Source organism: Mugil cephalus, chromosome 18, assembly GCF_022458985.1.
Source record: "Mugil cephalus isolate CIBA_MC_2020 chromosome 18, CIBA_Mcephalus_1.1, whole genome shotgun sequence".
NCBI classification, from domain to species: domain Eukaryota; kingdom Metazoa; phylum Chordata; class Actinopteri; order Mugiliformes; family Mugilidae; genus Mugil; species Mugil cephalus.
Window position 1 is genome coordinate 17,299,622 of NC_061787.1, and position 19,650 is coordinate 17,319,271.

The window sequence follows — 19,650 nt, forward strand, 5'->3', positions numbered from 1 at the left end:
GGACAACTTAAGTGCATGTACACATGTTGCTCCTACTAAAATCAGAGTTGTCGTTATCCGGTTAAAACCCCCAGATAACGCGATTGGAAACCGCTTTTCTCTTGCATGTATACGCTCAATCGGACTTTTAACAGGATAATGCGTGTGCGCATGTGCCACAACCACTGCGCTGGGACAAAAACATCAGAGAAAGCCGGTCGCAGAAGAAGAAGTTAAACTGAGCCGGTAGAAGAACCACTTGAGGGATAGCGCGCATCTTATCTGCACTAAAAGAACCGTGCACATTACGTACGAGATTAAGAAAGCTGTACTATAATCCATCTAATTGTTGTTTGAAATGCTAGTCTGCCACACAACTCTTGTTTATTATACGGGGTAATCGGTTAGCCGGAAAGGGGGCCGTATTAACATGGTATTAACCTGCTCAAAAGACATGTATCGCCACCTAGTGTGGGGGAGGAGATCATTTTCCCATCAGTTATTGGATTCTCTCCGGTGCATGTGAACATGGAACAAAGACTGTATTCAGAAAGTCGAATTTCGAGCATAGCTAGGTCTGTAAACGCACTGAATGTTGTTTTATCATGCAGAACGGAATATTTTTTTCTTCTGTGGATTAGAATGATGCACAGCATTATAGGATACAAGCATAACTGCAGACTCACTAAACCCTCATGTCAGACCCTAATGTTTTCAGCATATTCAAACTCTTGTTACTTGGTGCCAGTAGCACTCTTTCAAAATATGCCTGCACTCCAAATGGTTCAATATTAGCTTTAATTTTACTTTGGCTTTTTGAGGCTTTTTTAGGCCTTTAGCTCACACTTTGGTACTGGTTGGCCTATGATTCTATGCTTGATCATGTGTAAATGAAGTTGCTACAGGTCTAAAGGAGCAATGTTAGAGAGCATATTAATTGAAAACTTGACAGAGCTATGCTAGATGTTTCCATTTGTGTTTAGTTCTAATGCTAAGCTATGATAACCTTCTCCTGTCACTAGTTACATATTTGGCTGTTTATGTTTGCGCTTCCAATTCAACGTGATCATGAATACCAATCATCATACAGTGTTTCCCACAATGTTTAGCAATACTTTGAACCACTGGAATACAATCAACTTCATGTGTTTAAACTCTTTTTCTTGACATTAGTCTCTGGACTTTAATGTGTGACCGTTTCCCCTTTGTTTCCTTGTTTATAGGCATGGCTCCAGAGGTATGGCTACCTCCCTCCTGCAGACCCCAGAATGTCAGTGCTGCGTTCTGCTCGAGTCATGCAGTCTGCTATCGCTGCCATGCAGCGCCGCTACGGCCTAAGTGTCACAGGGACTCTGGACGAGAACACTATAGAGTGAGTTGGAAAAAATTAATTGTATAAATACCACAACAAAAGTTCCTGAAAATGAATGCTTATAAGATATCTTTAGAAGTTCTTTCTAATTACAAATAATATTTTTATGATTTGATAATTGATGACAACTTAATCTGCTGAAGACCTCAGGCATAGATTTTTGTTTTACAGGTGTAGTGAACAAACCTGCTAAAACTATGGCGATGTTACAGCTATATGTGTTTTTTTAAAAATGAAAGATTCAAACCATTCACTGTGCAAGTGGACTTGACATTTTGAAAATGTGTACAAATAGTGCGTCATTCAGCTCCTGTTTTGCATTCAGAAGCGAAGCAGAGCAATTTTGCCAGACACAAAGTTACCATGACATAGATTAAGCGGGGCGTTTTAATTTGATCAAACAGGCCTTTTGCAGAGAGTGCACCTCTGATGTCAGATCAAAGGCCGCAGAAATACCTTACTATTAATACTCAGTGGAAGAGAATGCTGAACAGGGCAGTGTTTGGTTGTACCCCGTTCTGTCAGTCAAACCTCAACGCAGCAGTTGCAGGCAGACAAGGATGACACATTAGTTTCTGTTAATAAATAAAAAAATATATTGTACAGTAACCTGTACCGACGTGAGGCTTCCATAAATCTTTAAATTTTTAAATTATGCATCACGTTAATAACCACAAGGTTATGAAAAGGAAATACAGACCAGATTTTACACAGTTCTAACCTCTGCGCCTCATCCAGATGTCTTCATACCGGCACATTACCAAAACAGTGTTCACTGACATTTATGCCCACCAACAGTAAAATACCATCCGTGCTATAAAAAACAAATGTGCCCAAATTGGCCACTGAACTGTAACATGGCAATGTGGTGGCCAGTAAATGTAGACTAACAGCTGTCCTCACCGCTGGGCTCATACGGTGACATGTGATCAGCTAACAGTATGTCTGTTTTCTCCCTGTTGCTTCTCTTGGTTGAAGTAGAGATACCACAGTAAGGTGAGGCATCTTTTGTGCATTATATTGTGTATGTGTGCATTTGTGTGTCTCTTCTGTCTACTACACAAACATACAAACAACATCATATGAACCATGGACAGTCATCAGCATACAAGTACATACAAGTAATGTGTAGCAAGATGCTAAGTTTCTGTTGACTTCTCTCTCCTGCAGATGGATGAAGAAGCCCAGATGTGGCGTTCCTGACCAGATAGGGGGTGCGTCCAAATTCAGCGTCAGGAAACGGCGGTACGCCCTTACGGGACAGAAGTGGCAACACAAACATATCACATACAGGTGGGTGGAAAGCGAAATTTAAAGCTTTTAGAAGAAATCCCACTCTCCCAATACCCGTGAACCCCACAACATGCAACTCCAGCTGACTCTCCGACTAAAAGAGCTTTTGTCACATTGTGAAACCACCAAGATTAATCCAGTACTGGCCTGCAGCTACAAATGAATAAAAAAAAAATGCATACACACAGACACATGCACACAAACAAGAATCTCAGTGACCTTTTGATTAAAATTCACAGATACTGGCTGGCTAGAGTCTTCCCTGCATATCTTCCTGATTTTCTTATCCTGCGTCTCTTAAGTTTTCCATGATGTGGCAGCCTACTTGAAATAGTACAATGTTCTTAGAGCTTTTGAGGTGGGGCATACTGTAAGACCTCTGTCTGACTATCTGTTGGATTTTTTGCACCCCATTCCAATTTATGAAGCCTATGGGCAGCAGCTGAAATTGCATAGACAAAAAATATCTTTTGCTCTTTCTCTGTGTCTGCACCACAGTAACTTCATTTTGTTGAGGTCAGGTCCAGAATTCTATTATGTTTCATATGTGCTATATTATCGTTCCATGTTTCAAGGGATAATCCTTAAGAAGAGAACTTTTTGATCTGCCTGGAGATAAATGTATAAGCAGCATTACATGCTAAGTATAATCTATGGATCAGTGACCTACAGCTATAGCAGGCCTGTGTATCACCGATGGCACAACTGGCCAAAGTCACGCCTGTGCATTTTTCTTTTTTTATAAAAACACTATGCTGGGGTTTGAGTTTTAAAATTAGTTTCATCTGCGAGTGCACCAGTATGAAAAGAAGCAAATGAGCTTGCTCGTCGAAGAGTGCAGGAGTACATAGCAGGAGATGAGGAGTGGAGGGAGGAGAAGCAGCTGCAGAGAGAAAGGGATGAGCTGAGAGGAGAGGAGGAAACCCCGGTGGAAGGCAGAGGGTGCTCTCTGACAGATTAGGGTTACGTAATAGGATGGGAGCTTTTTAAGAGTGTGTGCTCATGTGCGTGCATATTTATTAGTTGTGTGCGTGTTGTACGTGGGCATCCAGTCAGAAGTCAGATGTGCCTGCAGCTGCTCCTTTTTATCTCAGATCGGCGCAATGGAGGAAGTCTGAGAATGCAGCGCATTCATCTTAAGATTCTTGTAATGGCCTTAAAGGTTGTGTGTGTAGCACGCAACTCACTGCTATATTTAAATCGGATGTATACTGTAAGTATCAGCATGTTTCTAATAATAATAGATATGCTGTAATGCAAGGAGAAAGAGTCTTCAAAACAAGGTAACCGACCTCTGTAGATGAGAAGAGCAGGAACAAGAAGGAGAATCTTTATTGCTTAATCTCAGTTTGTCGAAAAACAAGAAGATTTCTTAAATAATTGTCGGCGCAGCACAGCTTCGATTTTAAACAAACTACAACTACTACAAATTAAGTTGCTGAGAACTAGCAGCAACTTAGATTATCAAAAACACTTCAATCATTCAACTTGTAATTCTCTTCCTGATACACAGAGTTTGCATTTCCATTCATCCGACGTGTTTTTTTTTTTTTTTTTGTTTTGTTTTACCAGATTTCAACAATCATAAATCTAGATATTACCTAACAAATTTGGTAAAATGCTTTCATGATGCTGGATTGCTCTGATATATTTTCACTGCATTTAAGCTGCTAAAAAAAATCACTTGGTTGGCTACAATGTTAGTAGGTCACTGCATTAGTCAAACATCGGACTTAATCTGACAGTTCTTTGGACTTTTATAAAGCTGAGATTGTTTGGCTGATTGTAGTTGTTGTTTTTAAGAACAGCCATTAATCGTATATTCAAACTTAGAATATACACTTGATTAAACACAAGACATTGTTAAAAAGAGTTTTAGTTGTACTGCAGAACTGTTCAACCAATAATGGTGATTGATGCTATGACAATTTCACATGGTCAGATGTCATGCAGCTATCTAAGCTAAATAAATGGACTGTTGGTTTCCAGGCAGACAACCCAAAATAAACATACATTAGGTCGACACGAGCATCATTTTCCAACTGTCCTTTCAGTTAGAGCTCGAAGTCCAATAAGAGTGACTCAACGCACAACGAGGGAACCTGAAACCTCCTGATGTTCCGTCGCTCTAATCTTGAACAGCAGCGCTGGCATTTATGAAGTATAACAAATGCATGACCGCCCCGGGTGGGTGCATCTTTCTATCTATCCATATACAGTACTTGCTGCGAGGAGGCACTAATTAGCTTTGGCGTCCCTACTGTTCCCCCTGCATGCAGGTACTATTAGAGCACATGAGCTGCATCTGGAATCATTATCACCTCACAACATGGAGTTTAATATCTGATATGGCCTCAGAGCAGGCTGGAATTCATTTAATTTGTTGTTTTGCAGCTTCTCCCTGCATGTGTTTGTCTATTTATCTTAAAATAGGACGCAGATTCAGGAAGTCGGGCCATTGAAATAAAAGCATGCTTTTATTTCTAAAGTGCCCGCAGTTATTGGTAAGGCCTTTTAGAGAGATCAGGATAAGGGCATGTATTCATGGAGAATCCTGGAGGGGTTTCGCTGTCTTTTGTATCTTTGCAGACTCTCTCTGGGTCAGATGCTATTGATTTGATGGAGGCTGTTTCTTTCTCTTGACCATGCTTGTACCTCTGTCTACTCCGCATAAGCCCTTCAAAAGACAAAGAAGCCATTTGTGCTCTATCCTTAAGTGGTTTCAATCAGGCAGAGACAGTTTGCTTACTCAACAGCCAGCCGGCGAGCTAATGCCTCTTCAACTGATGTTGAAGAATATTTCTGTAATTTAGGAGTTTGTCGGCACCCATCATGAAATGCTCACGTTTAGTGCTCACATTTATTGCAGGACAATCGAGGACGCACACAGTTTTCAAGCTGTTATGCATTGCACTTTGTATCTGTGAGATGGATGTAATCACATCCAGCAACAACCTGTCAGTTTGATGATTGCTTATTTCACAGCAGAGAGAGAAACTTAGCATAAACACCTACCAAAGTAGTGGAGCATTTATCAAATGAAGAGACATTATGTTTACATACTTTCTCTCAGGAGTTGCCCGAGACCAAAACAAGGCTGAAAGGAGAGTGGATGTTGGACTTAAAAGTGTGGGCTGAAGTACAACTCTAATTGCTAATGTCTCTCTGGGTTTGTTCAATGTGTAAATGAGTCTAGCCCAAATTATACAGGTTTAAATCTGAGACAGACTTTTATTGAGCTTAGACACGAATATTTAATGATCATCACCTGGCTGAAACGAACACTGCTTCTTTACATTCCTGACCATTTGTTTCTCTCTTTTTAAGATGGCATACAGTAGTGGGTGTACTTTTTTTTATCAATTTACAAAATGCAAAGTGAGGGAACAAACGAACAGAAAATCTAAGTCACATCAATATTTGGTGTTACTACAATTTTTCCTTCAAACCAGCATCAATCCTTCTGCGTACACTTGCACAGTCAGGGATTGGGATGTAGGACCTCAGACGCAGTAGTTGGCCAAGGAAACTGCAGCAGATGAAAAACACATCAAGCGTATTTCCCTTCGAAATCGCAAGATCTCCCGCAGTGTCATAAGCTCAGAACTGGCAGAAACCAGTGGGACCCAGGTACATCCATTTACTGTCTAGAGAAGTCTGACCAAAAAAGTTTCAGTCAGAAATCCATACCTGACATGACAAAATTTTAAATATTTGGCTGTAGCAGAAGGCAGTTTGTTCACTGAAGGCCTGGAGAGTGGTACAATAATGAGAATCTGCGGGCAACAGTGAAGCACGGTGGAGGTTCCTTGCAAGTTTGGGGCTGAATTTCTCCAAATCGAGTTGGAGATTTGGTCAGGATTAATGGCGTCCTCAATGCTGAGAAATACAGGCAGATCCATCATGCAGTACCATCAGGGAGGCGTATGATTGGCCCAAACGTTATTCTGCAGCAGGACAAAGACCCCAAACATACAGCCAAGGTCAGTAAGAACTATCTTCAGAGTAAAGAAGAACAAGTAGTACTGGAAGTGATGGCATGGCCCCCACAAAGCCCTAATCTCAACATCATCGAGTCTGTCTAGGATAACATGAAAAGACAGGAGAATATGAGGGAGGCTTCATCTACAGAGGATCTGTGGTTAGTTCTCCAAGATGTTTGGATCAACCTACCAGCCGAGTTCCTTCAAAAACTGTCTGCAAGTGGACCGACCTAGACGAACTGATAATGGCTTGAAGGCAAAGGGTGGTTACACCAAATATTGATTTGATTTAGATTTATCTTCTGTTCATTCACTGCGTTTTGTTAAGTGCACTCAAGATGCATTGACATCCGATGCAGTGTGAACACAAACCCTTTATTTTGCTTCTTCTTTCTTTCTTCTTTTCATCAGATGAGGCATACAGTTGGCTTTTGAAAAAAAGATTTACATGTTCATTTTCCTTCCTGTCCCAAGAGGTTACTCAATATGCATATGGAGGCCCATTCACCGTGCCAGTGTGAACTGACTGTTATGTCCTAAAGCTTTTTGAGGGCAGTTTCATTACCAGTTTTTAAAAGAGAGAGCATGAATGAACTTTAAGGAGCTCCATCGCCAAACACCACAAATCCACCATAAATAGAAGTGAAATTCCCACCTGACCAAAACTAAGTAAACAGAAACCTGCGACTCAGCTGTGTGTGAAAGCTAAGTGTGAGAAAAAACTGGACAACAGCACTATCAACAATAATGGCAGCTCACTCTTAAAAGCTCTTGCTGGCAAGCACTATATAAACATTAAAATCGTTCTACAAAGGTTGAATTACCGAATGGTTCATTTACAAAATAAACTGTAACAACCCAACCATTTACCACAGCATACACAAAACCTACATCCTAAGGCCCAACACAAACAGCTCACAACACCGGGTTGTGCTGGCACTCATGAATGGCCAAGAGCCCTAACAATGCTTCTTCTCAGTCCTTATACAGCCTGCCGGTGGACATCGATTGGCTGCAAAACACCAGATTTAAGCCAATGTCCAAGAGAGGAGGGAGAGCCAGAATCTCTAGAGCAGCACATTAACACACTGTAATACTTCCATAGTACAAGTCCACTTGTGATCAGATTACACGCCATGTGTGAGCAAATCTTCAGTCTTGTAATTTGGTTGCACCAATCAGGCATAACATTATGACCACCTTCCCAATATTGCGTAACTGTAACTTGTGCCTCTAAATCAGATGGGACTCATCAGAGAATGGACATGGGCCTTCTGAGGGTGTCCTGTGGCATCTGCTGTTATTCATATTTTTGAGTTGTTCCTAAAGCGTTTTTTTTTGTGTGTGTGTGTTAATCTGCATCCTGCTGGGGAAGGCTGGTGTCATCAAGGAGTGTCATTGCTATGGGGTGGGGGTGCCTGGTCTGGTCTAGGTGGGTTCCATGTCTAAGTAACATCCACATGAATCCCAGGTCCAAAAGTTTCCCAGCAGAATATTGAATTGTCACACCATGGCCAACGTATTCACCTCTCCTGTCAGTGGTTTTAATGTTGTGGCTGATTGGTGTATTCCAAATGCACATTTCAATCTAACGAGTAGCAGACTGTTTGTGTTTAGGAACCAGCCTTGATGTTCCCACAATCACTGAGTTTGATTTAATAACGATTCTGAGATTACGTCCAGGATAAATAAGCTGCAAATAAATCGCAGCCTCGCTGCAGCACACAAAGACGCTCCGATAATATTTATTCCTATTATGAAAAATGACAGCTTGACAGCCGAGCACCAGACAGCGTGAGGAACAAAAAATAAAAAAAAGCGAAGGGAGGCGAGTAGGTGTCAGAAGGTACACAAAAGAGATGGCGGGGTTGTGGGAGGAGGAAACTGGCTGATATGGATAAACCTGAAACAACAACAAAAAAAAAACCTGAAGAGAAATAAACAAAGAAATAAATTTAATTCATCATTTCACTCGATACAGGCATTGTACCACCAGCAGCATAATAAGAATATAGTGTTTACAAATGTCAAAGTTTAAAGATGTAAACTACACCTATCTCTATCCCTGGAGACAATTTTTAATAGAGCGTGACACTGAGATATTTTCAGAGTGAATAAAGTGGAGAGTGTTTTTTCTTTTCTTCCTGATTCCCCCGAATCAGGCTGCGGCTCTCAGCGGGCAGTGGGCTGTTGATAATCCTTAATTAGAAAATAAATTCCAGAGGCAGGAAATTGTCCCGTCCTATCCACACCTGCAGCAAGTCAAAGCCGGCAGGGGAGGACTCAGCTGTTCTCTCTCACAAATCGCTCCATTTAGCTCTCTGTTGGCGAACAGGATGAGCGTGAAATAGCAGCATGCAGTAACAACAACAAAAAAAAGAAAAAGTGATAGTTGTTGGTGTTTTTTTTTTTGTTGTTGCACTGAGAGGTCACGTAGATTGACATGTAGCAGTGTTGTCCATTTACAGCACTTCTGCGTTATTTACGTTCCCCGATTAGATTTTGTTCTTTAAATTGGACGTTGGAATGAGCCACTCTGCCCTGACCACCTAAGAGTCTTATCAGACCGGTTTGCAATGAATTTGCTGGACAGCTGGAGGAGAAATCAAGAGGCTCGCTAGGGCGTGATGATAAGAGAATAGTGTACTTATCATTTATCCGTGCCTTTGCAGCATAAAGAACGTGACACCCAAAGTGGGCATTGAGGAGACCCACGACGCCATCCGGCGAGCCTTCGACGTGTGGCAGAACGTGACGCCGCTGCGCTTCGAGGCCGTGCCCTACAGCGAGCTGGAGAGGACCAAGAAGGACGTCGACATCACCATCATCTTCGCTTCAGGTTTCCACGGCGACAGCTCGCCCTTCGACGGCGAGGGGGGCTTCCTGGCGCACGCCTACTTTCCGGGGCCGGGAATCGGAGGCGACACGCACTTTGACTCGGATGAGCCGTGGACGCTGGGCAACCCTAACCATGACGGTAAGTGTAGATCACTGTTTATTTATTTATTTATTTATTTATTTAAAATCGGCCGTGGAGTGTGTGGAGTTTGCATGTGAGGGTTTTCTCCAGGATCACGAGCTTCGTCCCCCAGTGCAAGGGCATGCACGTTAGGTTGACTGATGCTTCTAAACTGCCTTCAGGTGTTGATGTGGGAACGAATGGTCGTTTGTCTCTGTGCTGGCTCTGTAATGGACTGATGACCTGTCTTGGGTGTACCCTGGCTGTCGCTCAATGCCAGCGGAGATAGGTTCCAGCCCCTGTGACCTTCTGCAGGATAAGCAGTCATAGGTGATGCATTAAACAGAGCGTTTCATTATTTATCATCGCGCAGCCAGATAGCCATGTGTGATGAATGAATATATCAGCGTGCATGTAAATATGTAGGCCTTGGTATGTCTAAAAATGTATTCAAAACATAATCTTAACACGATTTGACCATGAACAGTCGAGGGAACCAAAAGAACAGTGGTGCAGCAGTGATTTTTTTTCAATGAGGATAATACTGCTGTATTAATATTGTTACTGCATCTGGAATAGTAATTCATTCCCGTGCACTCATCTTTCAGAAATGGAATAAAGTTATCAACGCAAACTGGAAAGCAGATGCATTTGCAGCTTTAAAACTTGTCTCTTCAATGTACCGTCACACATACAATACTAAAACCTGGACCACATGTGGAAGTAGAATATATTTTGATTTCGTGCAGCACCTCTGCTCTCGCCGAACCCCAGGTCTCGGCGCTTTGCTGGCTGGCGCGATGTGCTGCAGTGCAACGCCTGCTGGATGCTGCATGTTGCTGGTCGGTGCTGTTGATTTCTGCTCTGCTCCGGTGTGATTTCAGTCTGATTTGCTGAGGCTTGCTCGGTCCTCTCTGGCTGAAAGGAGATATCTCCCTTGCTGAACTACAGTAATCATATCACCTCTCGCTCGGCGCTGACCTCCAGCCCGCGCCCTAGCTCGGCGCTCGCCCTCGGAGCCTTGCAGCTTGTCAGGCTGCCTTTAGCGGGGTCCTCGTGTCATTCTGCCTTGTGGGTTGCATGTTGAGCAGCTGTGTTGCTGTTCGGTATTGTGCCACGGTCCAACCCCGCTTGTGTGTATGCGTGTTGTGTGAATTAGTGGCTTGCCCGCAGCAAGTCGACTAAGCTCCCAGGTTGACCTCTGAGCTCTCTGCGTCCTTCACCGAGTGTAAACGAAGAGCTAGAGGAAAGCGTGCAGCAAAGAAAGAAAGGGCTGTTGAAGGGGTACAAGCAGAAAAACAAGAAAATAGAAGTTTGATGCATTTGAGGTTGATTTTAAACTCGTTTCCATTTTCAGTTTGTGTCCTTGGCCTCCTCGTTAAATCTAAGGATCTGCCCCGCGGTCCACGCACAGACTACCAAAGAGGAGTCATGACAGTTACTGAGTCATGAGTCAAAACAATGACAGAGGAAACCGAGCGAGGGGGAAGGAGAAACGCTCTCAAGAAATTGGGACGACCAAAAAAAAAAAAAAAAAAAACGAGAGAAGAAAACAGATGAGTTTACCAGCAGGAAGGCAGCAGAGATAACAGGGAGCGAAAGAGAGGATAAGAGAGAATGGCTGAGTTACTCTAGACAAATATTGGAGGTTCAAGAGCTCACAAGAGAGACACGCGGAGAGGGAAAGACTGAACGAGCAGCAAGGCGAGAAGTAAAGAAAACATTTGAAGTGGAAAGGGGAAAGAGGAGAGCAGAGATGAGTGGGAGCTGCTGAGCACTACGCGTCGGAAATAGAAGTGAGGAACTTGCTGTTAAAGGCAGAATTTTAAGCAGGAGCAGTTTGTAGGCTCAGATAATGTGTCGTGAACTGCTTCATTTAAGGTTTTAAGAATGTGTAGATAGATTGAAGTGACGAGGATCAGTCGACATTTAGTGTCACAGCCGATTGGATGAGAGAAACCAAGACACATCTGTGCACATGCTCACACACAGCGTTGTCGCACACCGGACGGAGAAGAAGCTGTCATTGGAGTCTATGATTCACTTCCTGTGACACACACTCTCCCCTGCCTCTCAATGCAGTATTAATACACCCCTGCTGGGGCGCACACACCCCGGTGAAAACACCCCATATTGCATGCGGGTCGATTACGCTCTCTCCAGCGTGAATCCCGGCCGCTCACCGTTCCGTGTCCGGGGTTCTCTTATTCCTCCACGGCGACAAGTGTTACACCGAGATGAGTCTGTGGAGGCAGATGCAGGTCGGAGCTGCCTTCACGGCCAGCATTTTGTGCTGAGGCTGAATATCTCGAGGTGTAACAGTTCTCCTGCCAGGAACTACTACAAATATCAGGTATTCTGTATTCCCGCCAGATTGCTTTTGTCTTGGCACGAAAAACAAAACCTCCGAGGCAGTGTGTAGCTTTTGGCAGGCTTAGACTTAAAACCTGTAAAAATCATCGCGGCGCAAGTAATAACACTGACGTTAGGTTACTACTAATAATTAAACGTAGTCCTGTTTCATCGGAGAGTAGCATTGATCAGATGAATATATCATGACACGTATGATACAATATTGACTTTCTGGCAACAGTGTTTCTGAGACCAGAGGTGCGTTCTTTCTTTTCAGCTTTTGAACGCATTTAAACTCTGAGCTCTTCCTCTGGGAGCTCAGTTTTTGTGTGTGCGAGCGTGTGTGTGTGCACTGTTGTATGTTTGTAAAAACTGCAAGCTTGATACGATGCAATAAAAAATACATTGGAGCTTTTATCTTTGGTTGAAGTTGGATAAGTACCTGATTAAACATTTTTTACGTGCGCACCCAATAAAACAAACACTTAATGGCAGAGAGATGTCAACTGACAAGAGATAGATGAGTGAACTGCAAACGTAACGTAAACACTGAACATTAACAAACACAAAATGTGTGTCCAGACTTCTCAACACGTGCATTCGTTTAATTCGCTCCGTATGCATTAGAGGAGGATTTCACTGAGTGGCCAGTATGAGGTTTTTAATGCAGACTCATTTATCATTTACCAAATAACAAACTAAGACTGCAGCAGATTGTAAAGCATCAACTGCGATGCCTTTGTGTCTGCCTTTGTGGGAACAAGAGACAAAGAGACGCAATTAAATGTGGAAAAGCCTTGAGAAATGTGAAGTGGGCGGGCACCAAGTTGAACTAATCTCAAATATTTTCGTGTTGTTTCACTGTGAATCATTCGGGGTGGGAAAATGCGCAAGAGGACCGTCCAAGATCCCTCCATCAAAGATGTGAACCAAGTCCATGTTTGTTTTTCCACATCAAAATCCAATAACGCAGCGCACGCTGATGTTCGTTTTAATCCAGGTAGTGTCACGTCAGAGGTGGACATTTTCCACATGTTCCCTGTACACGTTGCTTTGAGGATTTGCGATCCTTCCATCATCCATTTCCGTCCCCTTCAACTGCTTCGCGGGGAACATCTAGGAAAGATGTAAATTTAGCCCAGAACAGCACGTGGCGTCTGGTCTTTTCTTTCCTCTGTCCTGTCTCGCTTTCTTTTTTGTCTGCTTTCCCTCCTTTTTTATTTATTCGGACACACACACACACACACACACACGGACGCACGGGCTCCGGAGATGAGACGCCGTCCTGTAAGCTGCACCGTGTCTGTCACATCTAATCCTCCACGCACACTGTTGTCGAGAAGGATCAGTCGTCACAGCGACAGTTGCCGGGATCACACCATAGATGTGGTTGTTGTCGTTGTTGCTGTTGTTGTTTTGGACGACGACGTCACCGATGCACTGGAGGATTAATTCCTGCCTGCATGGAGATAAACACTCGCGTGCATATGTTTGAGTACCCGCTCTTTATCTCTCTCTCTCTCACACACGTATCCACCTGCAATGTTCCGTCTGCACCTTCTCTCACAATGCAACTCAGGCGTTTGAGGACAGATGATTACTCAGAAGTGACAATCAGCTGGAGTGTTTGCAGACACAGCAGAGTGATGCACCTGTCACGGTTAACAAATGACATCCTGAGATTTATGCAATGTGATGCCTTTGTTATAAAAATGTGAATTTTTGTGTGTCATGTCACAATCTGGATGAAGATATTTTATCTGTTGGCAAAATATTTGCTCATTTTTCACGTTCTAACACTGCAAGTCAAACATTTAAATACTTTCAAATAAATGAACAAAGCTGAATGCACGACTTTGGGTTTTGGGGAATAATATTTACAATCCTTCACATTTGTCTGCCAAAATAATTCATTGAGAGCCCCATTGTCAGATTAATTGATGATGAATGTCGGCTGCAGCTCCTCGTGCATGTAAACACGCCGTGGCTGTGGCACGCCATCTGTAGAGACTCGCACTTCATCCATTTATTAGCTGTGCATCCGCTAATAGCGACATTATGTGGGGATTTGAGACGCATTTCAAACAAGTAGATGGAGCAGAATGTGCCAAAGGAAATGTTGTTGCATATATTAATGATTTCTGAAGAGCTTTCGTAGCCTGGAAGACATCCTGAACTCCCCCCGCCCTTCAAATGCCTGGCCAGTCACATGGCTTGGGACTTGTATGCGGTGATGAACAAATATATGTGTATAACAAAATTGCTCTGATAGGTTGTCGGATGATCCAGTTGCAATCAGAGATACACCGATCAGCCACAACATTAAAACCACCGACAGGAGAAGAAAATACCATCTTTTGACAATTCAGTGTTCTGCCGGGAAACTTTAAAACCTGGCATTCATGTGGATGTTACTTAGACATGCAGCACCTACCTAGACCCGACCAGACCAGACGCCCCCACCCCATAGAAATAGCAGTCAGACCTGTTCCCTGGCCTCTGCTTCACACTGAACCCTTTCCTCAGTGCCTCCTGCAAGGTAACGAGTCCCAAAGCTGACAGTGGACTCCATGATCAAGACACACATGCCAAACCTTGGCACCCGAGCCTTTTACATGCAGCATATCATGCCTGTGAAAACAGCGCCAGTGAGCAAACAGTGCATGGCACAGGCTTCTTTTTGAACTGAAGGATTTACTTGTTTCCACCCCCTCTTTGGTGCTGCTTTAAAACAAAAGGGGTTGCAGCCAAGGGAAAGGATTTGTTTAAGCAATATTTATATGAACAAACATTTCCAGCAGTGGATTAGAGCTTTTGTTTTTGTTTTTGTTTTTTTAGTTTTTTTAGAGCTGTTTCATTCCATCCTAATGAGGCTCTAGTTAACAACAGAGCTTTGGCTGTAAACAATCTGGTAGATACTGTGTCTATCCTCTATCTTCCTATATGTCTTTCTCTCACTCTGTTTCATTTCATTCCACACTGTGAACACGTTATTGTAGTTAAGAGTTGCACAATGATGGATCCCAGTCTAATTTCAGCTAGCAGGATGGTGCGCAGCGAGAGACAACAGGGAAGCGGTGTGAGGGGGTGGGTGATCGGCCAATACTCCCATCATACAGTGCAACGACCCTACGGCCAAAACAGAGAGACGCTCTTATGGCTGCTCTACGCTCCTGGACTGTTTGTCTTTAGAGCTTGATGGATGAGTTGCTGTGAGGAATCAATAGACAGAGGGATAGATATATGTAAGTAAAGACATAATGGGTTACAAGAGGAGAGGGCTGAGACTAAATAGGAAAATTATGCAGTGAGAGTAAGAGGATGAAATACGATTGCTTGAAGGGTCGCGGAAGAATTAAAATGGGGATGCAGAGCGTTGTAGGGCAGAAAGGAGAGGATTGTGGAGGGATTTAGAGTGAACGCAGCGTAAGAAAAGAAGTGGAACTGGAGATGGAGATGATTAGATTGTCTTTTGATCAGATCTCGGCGCGCCACGGCCCGCTTCTGAAAGGGGAGCGCGCGGCTTTCCATTTCTGCGCGTCAAAAAAGGCGAACGAGCCAACGCTCATCTGTGCTTTATCACAAGGTCATCGCTGTGGACTGAGGCTGCCGTGTTTTTCTTTGTGAAAAATCAAAGCCGATTCACGCAGGTGTAGATAAGGCGGATTCCATTTAGACGTTCAGTCACAGTGAGGCTGATTGGATTTTTGCGAGAAAAAAAAAAAAAAAAGCTTGGCGCTAGGAAAAAATATTTTAAAAAAAAAAGGTTTCATCACCTCTCTGCCTCTGCTGCATACCATGACTGTACACAAACACACCCTCTTTTACCCGAGGGTGACTTATAAGGCCTGGTATGTCTTCAAGGACCTCTGGCCTCCAGTAATATCAGTTGAAAACTATGTACCAACAAAGCATGTGAGCTAGACCTACACACAGGAAATGAGAGATTCCAGGGCTTTATTATGTCCTCGCCCCTAAAATGAACCAAAGAGGTTATAAAAACACACGACCACCAGGAGAAAAAGTTTCCAGGTATTAGGATTAGGCCACAGGGGCCGAGTATGTGGGACACTGGATAACGGAGTGATGATTGGCTGAGGGCGGGGGTGTTTGGACGTGCTCGGCATCAATCCGCTGATTGATGGTCGTAGGAGATGGCTCGTCTCCCTGACGTCGATTGGCAGCGCGGTTTATCATTGATGTCCAATCCTGTTAGTGGATTGTGGGCTCTACTCAGCTGTCATTTTGGGGCATATTTAACAGCCAACAATAAAAAGAGATCCGTTTTTGGCTTCTCAGCAGCAGGCAGGGGTTTGGCATTGTTATGTGGAGCAGAATCTGTAATGTCAGGGTACCGTAAAGAAAGAGAAAACAAGCAAAGAGAAAAATCACAGTTAGACCAGGTAGGGTACAAGAAACGAAAAAGGAAGAGTAGTTGAGGAATAGAATAGCATATGGTGTCCTTGCAGGTTTATTTTTAGGTTCCTACTCCTACTGGGTGATGAGGAGGAAGCAGAGCACTCTGTCTTCTCAACCCTGTTTCTCTTCTTCTGTTGTTTCTTCGCTTGTCATTCTTGCACTCTTCTCCATTGAGGTCAATCGGCTCGGTTGGCGCGATGCTTGATGTGCTTCCAAACCTCTGTTTATAGCTGTTCAAATAGTAGTGGCTACAAAACAAATCATCAGGAATAAGTATGTGAAATATGTAAGAGAGAAAGAAGTGGAGAAACCCACTTTACTCTTGCTTGATTGTCTTGATGGTGTTTTCGGCTGTCTGTCCCCTTTTTTGTGTGCAGGCTTAACATGTTTAACAGCCAGAGTCATCGTGCCTTGTTGTCCAGACATTGAAATTACACTGTATATTTTTCCAAGTGTTGGAAAGAATGTCTCTGTATGTTGTTTGGACAAAATTTTTAGGAAGTTAAGTTTGTCTGGAGAGTGAGGTCGGTCGGTCTGTGTGCTGTCAGATTATGGCTGCAGACTCTATGTTGTCCTGGATTTCTTATCAGAAGACTTTTTTTTTTCAGTCTGCTGCTGTATGTCATTTTGGTTTATTTTTGGATTTGTCATTCCATTCCAGCAAGTGATGTGTTTTTGTTTTTCTTCAGTTGTAATTTAGTGTAATTTTCAGGGTGACATGTCCTCCATGGCAGCGGGATCAGGTTTGTAATCATTGGCGCTGGGGTTAATTGTTGTGTTAAGTTTAGCAGGAAAGGACCGGATAATGTTCAAGGGTAGAGTCATTTAGATTTTTAGCTCTGAGTGTGAATTTAACTTAGCCTTAAATAGCCTTCCATATCTTTGTCACTTAGATTTTTGTGCCTGTATCTTTATCAGAGAGAACTAGAGCGCCATACGTCTCTGAAACCCAGAGCATTATATTGATTTCGTTAAATGTTTTATGCTCTGCAGTGTAGTTGTTAAGTGGACAACATAATTTTCTCTCACCAGAAAAATACAGAGGTCTGTAACTGTCATACTAAAAAGCAACAAAATAAAATGACTCTGAATAACACCAAATGATTTAAAACACAAACATGATATTGAAAAAAATGTGTAAAATGCAAACAAGACAAACAGTTGACCTCTTGATTGCCTCCACTTATTTGCACAATGAAAAAAACAACTAAAAAGAACAATGACATTTTTTGGACTACAAAGAGGTCAGAAAAATGTCCTGTGAGTAAGTCCTTTTGCCCATTTTCCAAAATGCCTGGAACTTTTAATATCTGGCAGTCATTTACAAACGTATGAGCTTTCAGAAACGTTTTCTAATAGGGCAGACCTTGACGTAATTACAGTAATCCAAACTGTGCTAGTGACACTGTTTATTTTAAAGGGTAAAGGTGAATTTGGATTAGAATTTGAATGCTCAGTGGTACAGAATGACTTGAAATCACACATCATCTCTGTTGAACTTAAAGCTCTTTACACATAATCTAGTAATGACTGAAAACATCCAAGGCTGCATTGAAGTCCTTTAGAGAAAAAGAAGAGTGTCGTCTGCGTAAAGTAGGATTTGTTCGCGTAAAGGTATTAAGATATTGAAAAGGCCAAAACACTGATCCAGCTGTTGCCCAATTAAATGAAAAGTCAAATGACTTTCTTTTCAAGAAATTTCAACAAAGAAAACTCTTTTCTACAAAGGTTTTTAATCTTTCATGTGTCCTTCGGCCTATCTTTGTCCTTATATCTCCTCTACTCTGCATCTCATACAGAAAACTAATGGAGAGAATCAGTGTTTTTTGTTTTGTTTTGTTTTTTGTGCACAGGAGTAGTTTTTTTTTTTTTTATCTCCTACTAAGTCCTGAAGATGTCCAGCATAGCTACATTTTTGCTGGCAGTACAAACTGTGTGTTGATGGCCGGGTTAGTGTTAGAAGTACAATAGTTTGTGGGTGGACACAGGCTGCAAAACAGCACAGAAATACACACAGACACACAAACAGATCCCTTTCAAGGGTGTTGGAAGAACTCACTACATTGTAGGCAATTTATCTCAAGGCTGCTGTGTGACAGTTGACATTACGTGATGCAATGCTAGATGATATAGAGCAATTGATCACTGTACCATCCAGTCCAGGGACATAATGAATATATATAATATATATGCTGTACAGTGCATCGCACAATGTTTATCTGTGAAATATGACGTGATAGATATAGATCGGTGTGTTCAAGGAACAATAATAAGGGGACGGTTTTTGTCCTGGGTCTTGTCTCTCATGTAGCATGGATGCTGTCATAACAGTGGTTGTGGTGATAAGGGTATACATGGCCTATTTCTTTACTAGTTTACATCAATCAAAGGAACAAATGGGGAGGTCAAGCCAGTGAAAGGGTGAGCATGTGAGGTGCAGAAGGAATCAACGGTGGAATCAACAATGGTCTTAGTATTTTTGTTAAACTGTTGAACAAAGTCTCTTTATTGTCTTCACACTGGTGCTTAGTTGTCTACGAATATATCTTCGGTGATTACATAACCACATTTCCATCTTCCAGTTTGGAGAAGGATAGGGGATTTAAAATCACTGCAATGAAGAGAAAAAAGAAAGCAAAGCTCTCACCATGCGTTCCCGCCCACCATGCTGCCACTAGAAATAGACAGCCGCCCACTGGCAACAGCATCAACTTCCACGTGGGTGCCAACGCTCTCTTCCGCCCCCACACGTGAACACACTCACGCATACACTTAAAATCTCCAAGGCACACAAAACGTGCACCTGGGGAGGCTTGCCCTCCCACTAGTTGGTCAGATGCTGTCATAAAGTCGCACCCGTAGTCCTTAACAAGCAGAAAGTGTAAACATCCTTCCTAGGGTACATCTCATTCTGACAACATGCAAAATAATCTTGAAGGTATATCATTTGTATCTGTTCAGATGTGTTTCGCACATTTTTATATATTTTAACGACTGAAGTGTCCACATTATGATCATTTTAATCTTTAAGGATGCTTTGGTGCATTGGACAGCTCGCACTTCAATAAACTGCATCATTAAAGGAATTTTTTTTTTGATGCAGACCATGACACTTGCCGCTTACTTACACTAAGACCTCAGACTAGACGCATTGAAGCACATCCTCAAAAGCAGCGTTTGTCTGTATATATCTGATTTGATCCTGGGAGAAAGTCGCACCTACGCTTGTGTGGATCCAGACAGAAACAACAGACGGAATAAAGATGTGAGATTACCCCACAAGAAGACGGAGA

General features: G+C 42.7%; 1 protein-coding gene across 3 annotated transcripts in view; it reads left to right on the forward strand.

Annotated features, from left to right (window-relative positions):
* Window positions 1-19,650, forward strand: part of LOC124995706 (matrix metalloproteinase-16-like) — a 72,026-nt gene that overhangs the window by 15,599 nt on the left and 36,777 nt on the right. The window contains exons 2-5 of one of the 3 annotated variants that reach the window (XM_047568320.1): window positions 1,203-1,351; window positions 2,330-2,347; window positions 2,522-2,644; window positions 9,300-9,604. In XM_047568320.1, coding sequence (XP_047424276.1) covers window positions 1,203-1,351; window positions 2,330-2,347; window positions 2,522-2,644; window positions 9,300-9,604 — 595 coding nt within the window. The remainder of the gene's footprint in view (window positions 1-1,202; window positions 1,352-2,329; window positions 2,348-2,521; window positions 2,645-9,299; window positions 9,605-19,650) is intronic. The other 2 variants (XM_047568321.1, XM_047568322.1) reach the window with 2 other exon arrangements.